This window comes from Carassius auratus, chromosome 14 (assembly GCF_003368295.1).
Source record: "Carassius auratus strain Wakin chromosome 14, ASM336829v1, whole genome shotgun sequence".
Taxonomy (NCBI): domain Eukaryota; kingdom Metazoa; phylum Chordata; class Actinopteri; order Cypriniformes; family Cyprinidae; genus Carassius; species Carassius auratus.
In genome coordinates this window covers 19642194-19654952 of record NC_039256.1, presented here as the reverse complement: position 1 = coordinate 19654952, position 12759 = coordinate 19642194, and the positions used below count along the sequence as shown (strand labels likewise).

The window sequence follows — 12759 nt, the reverse complement described above, 5'->3', positions numbered from 1 at the left end:
ACATTGCATCAACTACTGATGAACACATTTATTTTTATTTGCATTAACAATCAGTGGGTTATTTAAACGTATTTCTGTGTCTTTGGAAGGCTTATGTCTTTCAAACACATTCAAATGCACAAATTCATGTTAATTTCTTATTTACATAATGCAATATATATATATGTTTAATACATTTATTTTGATTGTTGTTATTTTAATTTGACATTTTAAGAATTTAATAATTAGCTTTTCATTAAACTCTCGAACCCTTTGCAGTTCCTTCAAGAGCCTGAGCTTAGGAAACCTTGACATACGGTAATGTAGTACTTAGTTAATTTAAGTGCACTTTATTATGTTACTAACACAAAATGTAATATATTTTCTTTTTCTTCAGTTTTTTTTAAAATCAATACGATACAATATTATCCTAGTTAAATCAATATGATAAACAAGTTAGGTCAAAAGTAATCTAAAACTATTCAAAAAGTAGTATTTTTTATATAAAGTATATTACCTAAAATGTATAATGTAATGGATTACATTGCAAACCACATTTTTGTCATGTAATTTGGAATCAGTAACAGATTACAGTTTTCAAGTAATCTACCCAGCTCTGTGTATATTTAATGTATAATTGTGATTGAATACAGGATTCACAAAAATGTTTGAAACTCTGGTAGAGAGAATACACATTTTGGTAATTTGGACTTGTGAAAACATATTATAGTTACTGAGATGTATATATGAGACTAATAACACTGTAATAAAAATGTTATACAGTCATGTATATGACAAGTCTTGTCATTCCAATAAATCACTTTGTAATTTTCAGTCTTCCTTTTCTACATATTAATAATATTAATTTAACTGAAACTATATATATCTTTAGTTATTTTATTAGTAAAATTAGACTACCATTAAAAGCTACTTATATTTTAGCCTACTGATTAACAAAAAAAACCTTTATGAGGAAAAAATACACCTGAATCAACAATGTAAAACTTCTAATGCTTTTCAAATGTATGTAATTTGACCCAATTTGTTGGCTACTTAAAATAATTATCTGTATTATTGCATTATGGATTTGTTAACTACTATACACCTATTCATATGTGTACAAATACAAGTAAAATTCTTCCAGTCTCATTGACATTCATCACACGTCTGTAGAGGCAGACTGTTGTGCGTGACTCCGGTCGGCTGGCGGAGGCGCGAGCGCCAGACTCGTTCATCTCAGACAAGGAACTCGAGCTCCGTTGTGTTGTCCACGGCAACCGACCCACGTTATCGCTGTCATTATTGTTCCTCAGCAAAGGGAAGCGTGGATTTTAACGGGTCGCTCTGCAGGTATATCATTTTGGCAATTCATTTCCGAGAATGTGGGAGATTAAAACTTAAATTCATCTTCTTTGACCCCATACACGTTGCTGTGCATCATAGAGTCAGATAGGCCGCGCGCTGCCGCCAAACCAGGAAGGAGAGTTGAATTTAGCCGTTTGTTTTTGTTTTCACTCTGACCGCAGCGGGGTCCTACCGGTCATGAGTGCTAACATTAAAAAGCTGTGGGCTCACCGGAATAGCACGTCAAACTAGTCAAAGGCATTCGTTTTTCTGTGTCACTTTTAAAGACGCATATGTCTAACGTTATATGGTTGGCTTTTGTTGCTGTACAATTAGCTAGCTAACGTTAGCGTTCCTGCGATGTCCACATTTGGTTGCTTTGAATTTATAAATTACTTTGTGTTCAACTTTTAAGTAATGTTTAGACCGACTTGAGAGAAAAATATGACGTAAAAATGTGATTTGTTATTCATAGAAATCTTAAATGTGTATGTGAGAGTACATTTCATTCATAACTGAAAGTAAAATGTACAAAGCATTCTATATGATTTTTTGTTTTGTTTTAAATAACATTTTAACCCGTTTTCTAATAGATTTCTTATTAATTCTTATGTTCAAACTGTTAAAGAACATTAAACCATATTTTACCCTTTTATCCACAGGCATGTCGAAACTAAAGCTAATATCTGCAGCAGACACTCAGTACCCAGCATCACTGTTGAAGTCCATCAATGATGAGCGACACAGCGGTTTATTCTGTGATGTCACCATAATCGTGCAAGACCGCAAGTTTAAGGCGCACAAATGTGTGCTGTCTGCCTCGAGTACCTATTTCCGTCAACTTTTCGCAGTTGCTGGACAAGTTATAGAGCTGAACTTCATCAAGGCAGACATATTCGATGTGATCTTGAATTACATATACACATCTAAAATCTACAGAGTTCGCTCAGACAGACTCGAGGACCTCATCAGCGCCGGTCAGGCTTTGGGAGTGACATTCATAGCCAGTTTAGGAACGCCGCTTGCCCAAGTCAAAGGATTACCGGGCCTTTCCAAAGAAAGTGAGAACAACAGCATCCATTCCTCTGAGAAGAATGACACCGGAGGTGAGAATATGCCGATCATTACTGAGACATTCTCACTGTCTGCTGAAGAGTTCAACATGGCGTACCCTAACACGGAAAAGGAAGTGGACTCAGACAGCGATGATGTTCTTTTCGTCTCAAAAACAGAGGCCCCTCAAGCTCAAAAGACCAAGATATCAAACATTATTGATAAAGAAGGAGGGCCAGAAGCTAAAAAACAAAAAATGACAAACGAGGAAGAAATCGCCTCTAATGATTCAACAGCCCAAAAGAGAAAAGAGCTATCTTCTGATAGAAATACATCACTCCAAAATAACTTTGAGCCCCTGCCCGATGTTGTGATCCTCTCAAATCCAGAATCCAGTAGCAGTGATCTCACTTCACCTGTAAGAACGAGCTCAAACAGCGAGCCCACCACCCCAGCTGGTGTGAACAGCCTTCCTTCTGATGCTCACAGCACCTCGCTGCCTCTAGACAACAACGAAGTGCTCGGAGTCCAAAAGAAAAAGGTTCTTCTAGAGCACTCCCCTGATCATCCTGGAAAAATTAGACTGTCGGATGTAAGGCTGACATATAGCACCAATAATGGACCAGTACCAGCAATGAACATAGTCCCGGTGGTGTTGGAGAAAAAGACGATAACTTTAGACAAAGCTTCGGAAATAGATTCGCTGTCGCCGGGTTGTAAAGTGTACGCTAACATCGGCGAAAACACCTACGACATTGTTCCAGAAAAAGAGGATCCTGTAGAGGGATCGGCTCCTGGTAGGAAATCTCAAACCCCACACGGTGTTCCCAGTGTGAGTGATCACTCGCCTCGAGGAAAGAAAAAATCAAAGCTGGATCAGGAGGATCACTACGAACTTATCATGGATGGAAAGACCTTTTACGTGTGCATCGTGTGCAAGCGTCCCTATGTGTGCCTGACGAGCCTCAGGCGGCACTTTAACACTCACTCATGGGAACGGAAGTATCCGTGCCATTACTGCAGCAAGGTTTTTGCCCTGGCCGAGTACAGAACCAAACATGAAATCACTCACACGGGCGAAAGACGCTACCAGTGTTTACTCTGCAATGAAACCTTTCTCAATTATCAGATTTTGTCCACCCACTGCAAGCAAATGCACAACCAAGACCCGTCGGGAAGGAAAGAGAAAGACGACTCGTGCAACAACTTGTATCGGCTGCTGCCTTGTAAAACGTTGCAGTTCAAACCATATTCTTTCGTGTCTGAAGAGCCGGGAGGGATTCCGGTGATCGGTGAAGATGGGACTATCCAACATGTAAACCCCGACAAAGAGCACTTTACCAACCAGCCACTTCCAGCTAGCCAAAACAAAGCACTGACCTGGGACGACATCTTTGTAGAATCCGAAGCACAAAACAGGCCGGTGGCTCCACCTCCACGGTCTATCGACCAAATAAATGCAGAAACCAGGAATGAATTTGAGTTTGTTATACCAGAGACGTACTGAGCATGCTTTTGCACAGCTCTGGCTCAGGTGCCTTGTTCCTCTGTATGTGCTTTTAATTTGAGAGGCGAGTGGTCGTGGTTCTTTGGACCATTTGAATGAAAACTCAACTTCAGTATCCATCAACTCATGAAAGTTGTTTTAAGGTGCTTTAATGTATATTTAGACAATGTATTACTTAGTGTTGGTCTACAGTTCAGTTTCACAATCCATTATTGAATCGTAATCATGCTGCGTCAGATAATATGACTAAGTAGACAAAACATATTTTATGTACAGCTACATTAGATCTGTGTCGAGTTGACTTTTAATATTTTCTTTTCCCATTTGTATTCCCGGACATTCCATGTCGTATGTAATTAGTAGGGATCAAGAACAGTTTGTTACATTTATTTTTACAATTATGTAATTTTGATGTGTAATTGCTTTTCCAAAAGTCCAAAATCATGCCTTTCGTTTTCAAAGTTTCATTTGTCAGTCAGCTTCTTATGGTAGTTATTAATGATCGTTTGGCACTAGATAGTTCAGTGTTAAGGGCAGGTTTCGGTCCTGCAGTAAGAAACAGTTTGAATGTTTGTATTTATCGTTTTTGATTGTCAGCAGTTTTCAAGAAGGATGGAGTAAATATGTGAAATTTGTAATGTCCTCTGTCCAGTAATTATTGTTTTGTTTATTTATATGCTGGCCATATATCCTGATATATTTCCCCAGACAGTACTCAAGACCTGAAGAGAGATATTCATGCCTCCTCCACTCATGTCTAGAGAAACAAGATACTGAATTGTTCAGGGTAATCAAAGGGTCATGTTGGTAATACAGAGGACCTCTACTTTACGGTTGAATATTTTGTACATGTCGTTTTTAAAAATTATTTTTTCAGCATAGTTTTAGCAGTTATTTTAGCTTTGTGGACTGAGAGAAGAATCTGTGAATACAACGAGATTCCTTCAGTCAGAACTAGTGCTTTAACACCATAACAATGTACATGATAGTACTGAAGACCTTCATTTTAACACTTTCTTCCCTTTTGGAACCTATTTATTATCAGGTCTTAGTGTGATATAGAATTAAATAAAACTTTGAAGAAAGTGCACATGTATTTCTTTTATTTCCAGCAGCATGATGAAAGTGATTAGTATTTTTCAGTTTGATAACCACGAGTCAATATAAACATTCCTGCCTCTGTTATAGAGTGGATCTTGTCGATGTACATATTATAATGCACTGATTCATAAATATAAGTGGATGAGGGTTAAAATGGATTCAATGGTCAAGTGCCAATGGACATGTTTGGAAATGCAGTGTGATAAATGAAGCAAAATGTTTATTCCTGCTATACAACTTATATTCAATACTAAGCTGAACTATCAGTCTTTTTATTTTAATTTTTTAACATCAAATGTAAACATGCTACATGAATGTGGTCAAAAATGAACAAACAAGACAAAGATCCACTTTACGAGTTTTCTTTATAGAATGTGACTGCCTCCAAATGTCAAATAGGAAGTAATAAAATAATTGAATTTGAAGTAATATCTCTACTCACAGCAGTAAAGGACAGTGTTCTTTATATAAATCAAGCACATGAAGTACAGTGTATAGACATGACATTCACAGTGAACACACAAACGGACAAAAAGGAGAACACTTAGTCTTAAGACTCGATTCTGTTGTGTTACTAGAAGGCAGTTTGATTGTTCGGTATATGTACAACATATACAACATTGCACACACTGATATATTTGCACTGTGGAGGGAAATTCTAATTATTACATAGTGAACAATGTAGGTTAATATGATGGTTATTTATAAAGCTAAGCCTCCTTTTTTTTTAGATAGGTAAGTCCTGTCGGCAACACAGAACAGCGGACAAATGTGAAAAAATATACAAGTTTTGAAAGCCCTCTCATTCTTCATATCACTATGTAAGAGCTTATTACTTTGCATGAATCAAGCAAAGGATATTTTTTCCACAAAAGGTTAATCGAATTTGTGACATGACTGTGTGCTTGATGTAAAGCAGAAGAAACACCACATATTACAGGTTGGATCTTAGATACTAATGAAGCACTGAGGACAAAAATAAGATTCAGCCTAAATATATGTACAATTCTTTGCAATCTAGCTGCCTGAAACAGTTAAAAATAACTTGAGTAATTATCTAGAACTGTGTGAATACAGTCAATACTGAAGACAGTAAAGTGCAAATTAATTACTAGATAAGATAAGAGACTCATCCTCATGCCGAGAGAGCAGAGGCGATGCGAAACACTTTGTGCCACTCTGGAAGGGAAATGTTCATATTATGGAGTTATGCAAAGGAAACTCAAGTAGGCGACCCATAGACGTTACCTATAACGGGAAGAAGAGGCGAGCCAGGTGGAGCCTACTGGAAGCGGACACACATTTTAAGGCTTATCTGTGAACAGTCTTGATCTCATATTCAGGCTAGTTGTTATCAGGTATAGTCCTCTTGGTTCGAGGCTACATCATCTGAATATTTGACACACTGGGTTTGACTTGAGCGAATCCTTTCAAGGTTTAATGTGGCATATTTCATATGCTGAATGGTGATGAAAGAGCGTGGTTAATGCTGTAGTCTATCTTTACTTAACCCACTGCACAGGTGAACCTCCTCCTCTGAAAGTCGTTCATCCAGAACAATTATTGTTCAATGATGATCCAATATCCAAAGATGCCCAATTCCAGTTCTCTCTTGCCAGGAAAATGTCTTCCTTAGACTGGTCCCTTAGGGGCTATATGGTGGGGGCTTCTCATCAGGTTGATGATGAGGAGGAGAATAACGAGGCGGGATCATATTTGGCCACATATGACTGGCTCCAGACTGCGAGTCATCAGACAGGACTGAAGAGTGAGGAAACATGCTGGCACCCTGTAAAATCACATTAGCACACATATCATACACCTTCAAAACATATTATACAAAGTATAAGCTCTAAAGCTCTAAATCAGGATTACTATTTTTAACTTTTAACTTATTAAACTTACAAGGCAACATTAGTCATTTTCCTTTAGTTTTAGCTACTAAAGTAAACAAAACAAAATAAACTAAAACTACAAAATAAATATTATATACATATTTTAAAAAACACAATATCAGTGCTTTAAAAATATAAAAAATAAAATATTATAATTATAAAAGGATATCAATGTTAGTGAAGTAACACCGTTCTTGATCAATTAAATATCTATGGGATGACCAGGGATGATCTTATTGTGCTTATTGTTTGAATAAATTTTTTTAAATAATGGTTTGCACAAACTTTACATAAATTGACAGGCATAATAATGATCTTTATGTGCTTATTGCTTATTATATTCTATTTTTATTATAAATAGACAAATTCAAAATATTAACAAAAACTATAAAATGATATCAGTGATGGTACCATTGCTCTCAATAAATTAAATATCGCATGTTTTATACCAGGGGATGATCTTTTTATGCTTATTGTATATTTGAATACATTTTTAAAAACAACTTGATTGCATTAAGTTCATGTTAACTGACAGGCATAATTTAAAAATAATATACAATATAAACATTAGATTACTATATTATAGTGTAGTAATAATAACAATTCTGTATGTACATTTCATATATTATTAAATAACACGTTTATGTATTATATTGTATTTTATTATATATATATATATATAGCATTTTCATCTCATCCAACAAGCATTCTAGAAAAAGTCTATAGGATTTGCTAGAGTGTCTTATAAATGCCCACTGAAGCATGCAACACAAAGTGGGCTGACAGCTCAAAGTGAATGCGATTACCTGAAGGTCATAGGCAGTGTATGGAGGTAAGCAAGGGTCAGTGTTGTAAAAAGAGTTGTTGGATGCTGTGGGTCCAGGAGTTTCTGGGGCCGGAGGAATAGGGAGAGGTTCTGGCTCACAGGAATCTGGTGCTGCTGTAGGCATCTTTATAAAGAGACAGATGAATGTTACAGGATCTCAGAAATCATAAAAAAATTCACCTATAGGCTGCACTGCATTTTAATCTCACCATGTCCTTGAATCCCCCCAGCACTGCGGCAGTGATGATGCCCAGAAACAGAGCAACAGTGTTGAGGATAGTAGCAGACCACAGCAGGTGGTAAAGATGCACAACGTCCTGGCAGCTCCGCACCTCTGTGTACTCGTGGTACCCTCCTCGCAGTTCCACTCGACTGAGATGGCGAGGACAGAAATGTATTATCGTGAGAGGCTCATTAAAAAAAATACAACACATATAGGTGACAGGCTGAGCAACAAAAGAGGTGAAGCATGACAGAACAGCAATTCATGCAAAAGAAAAGAACAAAACAATCTGCATACCAGTGCACATCACTCTTAAGAAGAGCATGAAATGGATAAATATATCCAGTATTTAAGCTCACTGTCATTAAAGACCCTTTACTTTTAATCTAAATTAACGCTGTCTTTCCTCACCTATGAAACAGGAACCAGAGAACACACTGTACATTAAGTACAGCGACTGTATGTGGCCACACTCAAGATTTTAACAACAACAAATAATGGGCTGTCAATGTCATTGAGGGGCTAAAAGTGGAAAGACCTACTTCCAAATCATGGATGATTTCCTAAATTTTTTCAAAACCTCTTTATTCTGAAGTCCCATAAGAGGATGCTCTCTGAAACATAAATAAACACAAACGTTCTCTCGAACAGAGCTGAATTTAAGGGATAGAAGCAGACACCATACAAGCAAATATAAACCAGAACCAAGGTAAAACGAAGATAGCATTGTTGTAATTGGTTTTTAATTTATTTTTATTTTTATTTTCATTGATTTTTTTCAGATTGCCGGTTAGCATTGGGATCTATCCAAATGAGACTCGCTCACACACACATACTTGCCACAGTTGTAAAGTTCACAGCAGTAGCAGGTGTTGCTCTTCACACGCAGGTTACAGGAGATGCGAGATGCGGTTTGACAGTGAACCTGAAAGACAGATGTGCTTTCTTAATGGCAATTGAATATACTAATAACAAACCCCTTAAATTCAGAGGCTTGTAATTTGGCAAGAGCGCTTCTCTCAGGCTGACGACTCACATCTATATCAAACGCGTTCCCGCTGGAGTAATATTCACATCGGCCAGCATATAGAGGTCTGAGGTCCTTTGAAACAACAACAGCAGTATGCAGTTACAGAGATTTAACTGTGACGACTTTCTGAAGTACAGCATTTTATAGAAACATGGTGTGGAAGCACTTACTATATGTCTTGCAGCAAAAACGCCATCCACTATAGCACAACAGAAGGCCGCCACCACACCAAAGCTGATGAAGACAATGGAGGCCACCAGCTGTAAGAGAACTGCAGTGTCAGCCTATTCATCTGAGGCACCTGCATTCACACCTGGGCTCTGTTACTATGTACGATTACTTACAGAATCAGATTGAAGTGGTTTGTCTAAGATCTTGTAGATGTGTCTATTATGGGATATGGAGATAATTTGGACTGAATGGATTCTGCCTTATTGCCACTTAACTTTGCCGATTTCCATGCCTTTTCACAACCAGTCATTTAGATACCAGTCACTCCATTCGGTCTTGTGGCATTGTAAAATCAAGAATATGTAAAACATTTACCTGCCCAAATCTGATTTATTAATAATACCGTTTCGTGTTATTTTTGATATGGTGTATCTAATCTAAATTAATGCATGTCTTAAAACAGTTCATTCTTTTCTAGAAAAAAGTTTAAGATCAGTGAAAATGCGTCTATTTGCCATTTTTCTAATTAAAAAAATTATAATTATATCTTATGTACGGTATATTAATATTTTTATTATAAATAATAAAATTTATTAATATCCTACTGCTCCAAAGTTTGGGGCTAAAGATATTTTTTGAAAGAAATTAATATACTGTTATTCAGCAAAGATGCAATAAATTGCAAAAAAAAAAAAAAAAGTAAAGACATTTATAATGTTACAAAAGGATTGTAATAATAGTTCACAATATTACTGTATTTTTGGTCAAAAAACACATGCTTGGTGAGCATAAAATACGTATTTCAAATACATCTTACTGACCCCAAACTTTTGAATAGTGGTGTATATAATATTTAAATACATAATAATGCTTTAAATATATTTTACATGATTTAGTATATTCAAATATATGTATATTATGAATAAAATTATCATGTATAATACTTATATTTAATGTATACAACTTATGTTATCAGTGAAAGGAGAGATTGAAAAGATTTTAAAAATTATCATACATATCAGAATGCCTCAATATTTGTTTTGTCTTCATTTAGTTTTAATGACAGCAGCGCTGAAGCTGCATGAACTGAGTGAAACCCTATGATCATGTTCTCCAGCATAATTTGAAAAGTTTCCAAAGAGCATCGTGTGCTTCATGGAAACAAGAACATCTGACCATCTGTACAAAAGGATTTGACATGCTCAATTCTACAAATCTGCTTATTTGATTAGGGACCCAGAAATAGTGCAAAAGCATCATAACACTTCGCTCCTTGTTTTACATTGTTCAAAAACTAAACATTACTTATTTCCAGAATCTCAGACTTACAGACACCAGTCTACATGCTCTAACCACTTCGACTACAAGGATGGAGTGTGTATCCTGCACTCTCCCAATAGTAAGTGTGTCCCTGTGTGTCTATGATTTGGCCAGCCATGCCGTCCTAGTGTACTCTTTATTTGGATTGTGGCACCTCCTATTCCCTCTGCACTGCAATGGCTTCTGAACATTCCTGCCTAGACATCCAACCCGCTCCCCTTACACTGAGCTATTTCTGGGTACATCTCACCACAGGGCTTGCAACACGCCCTGCTATTCAAGTTCAAACCTGTTAGCCATTTCTGCCATCATGACATGACTAAAAACAAGCAGCTGAATCTTAATTTTTTTTTTTGTTTGTGCAAGTATTTGGTTAGAAATTGGATGATGGACTGCACAAGCACAGAATTCGATATGAGCAATGTAATGAAAGACTCCTTACCATCTGCCTCTTATTCTCTATCAAATGAGCACCAATGATTCCCAGAAAGGACCCGAAGCCGAGCTGAAAATATCACAGGGTGAAACTCAGTCATGAGAGTTGCAACTCTATCTAAAATATCAACCTATTTCAAAGTAGATGACCTCACTTCATTAAGATCCCACATACAATCTCCCACAAATACTTTTGTCTTTCTACAAGCAGCATAGCTTAATTTATGGTGTTGTCAACATCCTAGTTGAGAGCTATATATGAAATCTGGCCATGTCCCCACCATATAGTATTTCAAAACAGTCAGTCCCTGCAGAATACTAGAAAAACACCTGTTACTTGTACAAACCGTTCTGGACTGTTAATAATAAAGCTTGTATGTTTTCTCCTAGAGTGGCTGTTGAATAATAAATGGATGAGTTCACTCAATTCAACCTTACAGTAATGAGGTAATGGCCACTGGTCACCATTATGGCGGAAAATAATTAAACATAAGGAATTTCCTTTCCTGCATATCTTTACATCACAAACCCATTAATAGAGCAAGACTATGAACATTAGTAGCATACTTACAATGACTCCTGGATAGTAGCCACCGACAGTGATGTTTTGTGTCCTGGTAGTAGCGGCCAGACCAAAGACCAGGATGAGTATGGAGACAATTAGGAGCATCACTGTTACTATGATGGACTTTCTTTTCCTCCTCTTAAATGATCCTGGAAAAGACAATGGAGTAGGAAGAAGCCATGGCACAACACCCCTTACCTTGCGGAGCATTTGGCTACTCCTTCCTACATTTTAGGCAGATTCGTTTTGGGGTGAAGCAAAGCAAAGCTAAATAACCAGTGTATTTGACCTTTTGTGTGTCTATATCTACAACTGCAAAGGCACAGCCACAACCCAAAAAGATGTAGGTGATGTAATATGATGGGTTTTCTATCATCAAACAAAACATATTTAAACTATTTTAACCGCATGAAAACAAAATTTCACTTACGGTTATGCATTTTTTATTAACAAAATCAAACAGTGCTACATCGACATTCATTGGGGACATCCGAAACATGGAGGAATGCAGGTTACGGGACGCTTATTTATTTATTATATTTATACGCGTCACTTATTTCTCTCTCGTGCTAATATATATTCTAATAATTAGGATGAATAAACATTGCTAATCGAGTTTAAATGTAAAAACAAGCGCAATATGTCCTTAGTTTGACCGTAATGGTCTGCGGACGCAGTGAATGCCGTTGACCTTGTACTTACCCGTCGCATCTGAGATTGGTATACCGCTGCCTTGCGCATTTAGCCCCGCTGGCATTGTAACGTCAGGATATGCAGCATTAACTGCAGTTATGACTTCAAGTCAAAAACAAAGAACCTAGTCAATGAGACAAAGATGCGTTTCCTCAGAGCCAATGGGTGGAAACTCTTTTCCTGCGGTGGCATTCTCTGACACCGTGCGTCCCCCGTGTAGCCGCGCTTCTCTCATCAGCATCTGGGTCTGTTGTTCATGAATCCACTGCCCTCATCCCTTCAGCGGAACGCCGCACGGAGCACAGCACTGCGCATGCGCAAGGCAGAACCGCTCGCTGTTCGAGTTGGTCAGGATTGGAAGAGTGAATCATTGCGATTCGGTTCTTTCGAGCAGTTCGTTTCAGAAGAAACCTGTTCAAAAACAGATTCAGAGGTTGTCCCTGAATGCATGTTAAACGCTTTAAATGTTCAAGTGAAGTTATGTGTAGGGACAAATCGCTGTTTATTACTTAAGGGTGTTTGTAATTTCATGCCTCCTTTCAATCAGTCAATCAACCTCCTTTTGCAGCCGTGATTCAGTTCACAAAAACTAAAGTCATTTAGAGCTTAGAATAGAA

The 12759-nt window shown here is 37.3% G+C and overlaps 2 protein-coding genes across 4 annotated transcripts; one reads left to right on the top strand and one right to left on the bottom strand.

The window, feature by feature from the left end:
• The first annotated feature begins 1174 nt into the window (after nt 1-1174).
• On the top strand, nt 1175-4969 carry zbtb33 (zinc finger and BTB domain containing 33). Its single transcript, XM_026280492.1, has 2 exons — nt 1175-1329; nt 1986-4969. Exon 2 carries the CDS (start codon nt 1988-1990, stop codon nt 3881-3883), a length of 1896 nt encoding a protein of 631 aa, XP_026136277.1. The 5' UTR covers nt 1175-1329; nt 1986-1987; the 3' UTR covers nt 3884-4969.
• LOC113113931 (transmembrane protein 255A-like) lies at nt 4489-12498 on the bottom strand. 3 transcript variants are annotated; one of them, XM_026280495.1, is made up of 10 exons: nt 12152-12493; nt 11456-11598; nt 10892-10954; nt 9129-9218; nt 8965-9030; nt 8765-8853; nt 8471-8542; nt 7915-8077; nt 7686-7829; nt 4489-6773 (listed from the first exon to the last, which is right to left on the bottom strand). In XM_026280495.1, the coding sequence occupies exons 1-10, from the start codon at nt 12204-12206 to the stop codon at nt 6630-6632; spliced, it is 1029 nt and encodes a 342-aa protein (XP_026136280.1). In that variant the 5' UTR covers nt 12207-12493; the 3' UTR covers nt 4489-6629. The 3 variants fall into 3 exon arrangements, with proteins under 3 accessions (XP_026136280.1, XP_026136281.1, XP_026136282.1); XM_026280496.1 differs by lacking the exon at nt 10892-10954 and having other exon boundaries at nt 12152-12498; XM_026280497.1 differs by lacking the exon at nt 8471-8542 and having other exon boundaries at nt 12152-12491.
• Nucleotides 12499-12759: the final 261 nt, after the last annotated feature.

Coding starts and splice junctions, on each gene's coding strand:
- zbtb33 (XM_026280492.1), top strand. CDS start 1,988: ATGTCGAAACTAAAGCTAATATCTGCAGCAGACACTCAGTACCCAGCA.
- LOC113113931 (XM_026280495.1), bottom strand. CDS start 12,206: ATGCCAGCGGGGCTAAATGCGCAAGGCAGCGGTATACCAATCTCAGAT. Junction 8,078..8,470: donor AAATCATCCATGATTTGGAA/GTAGGTCTTTCC, acceptor TCGCCATCTCAG/TCGAGTGGAACTGCGAGGAG. Junction 6,774..7,685: donor ACACTGCCTATGACCTTCAG/GTAATCGCATTC, acceptor GTGATTTTACAG/GGTGCCAGCATGTTTCCTCA.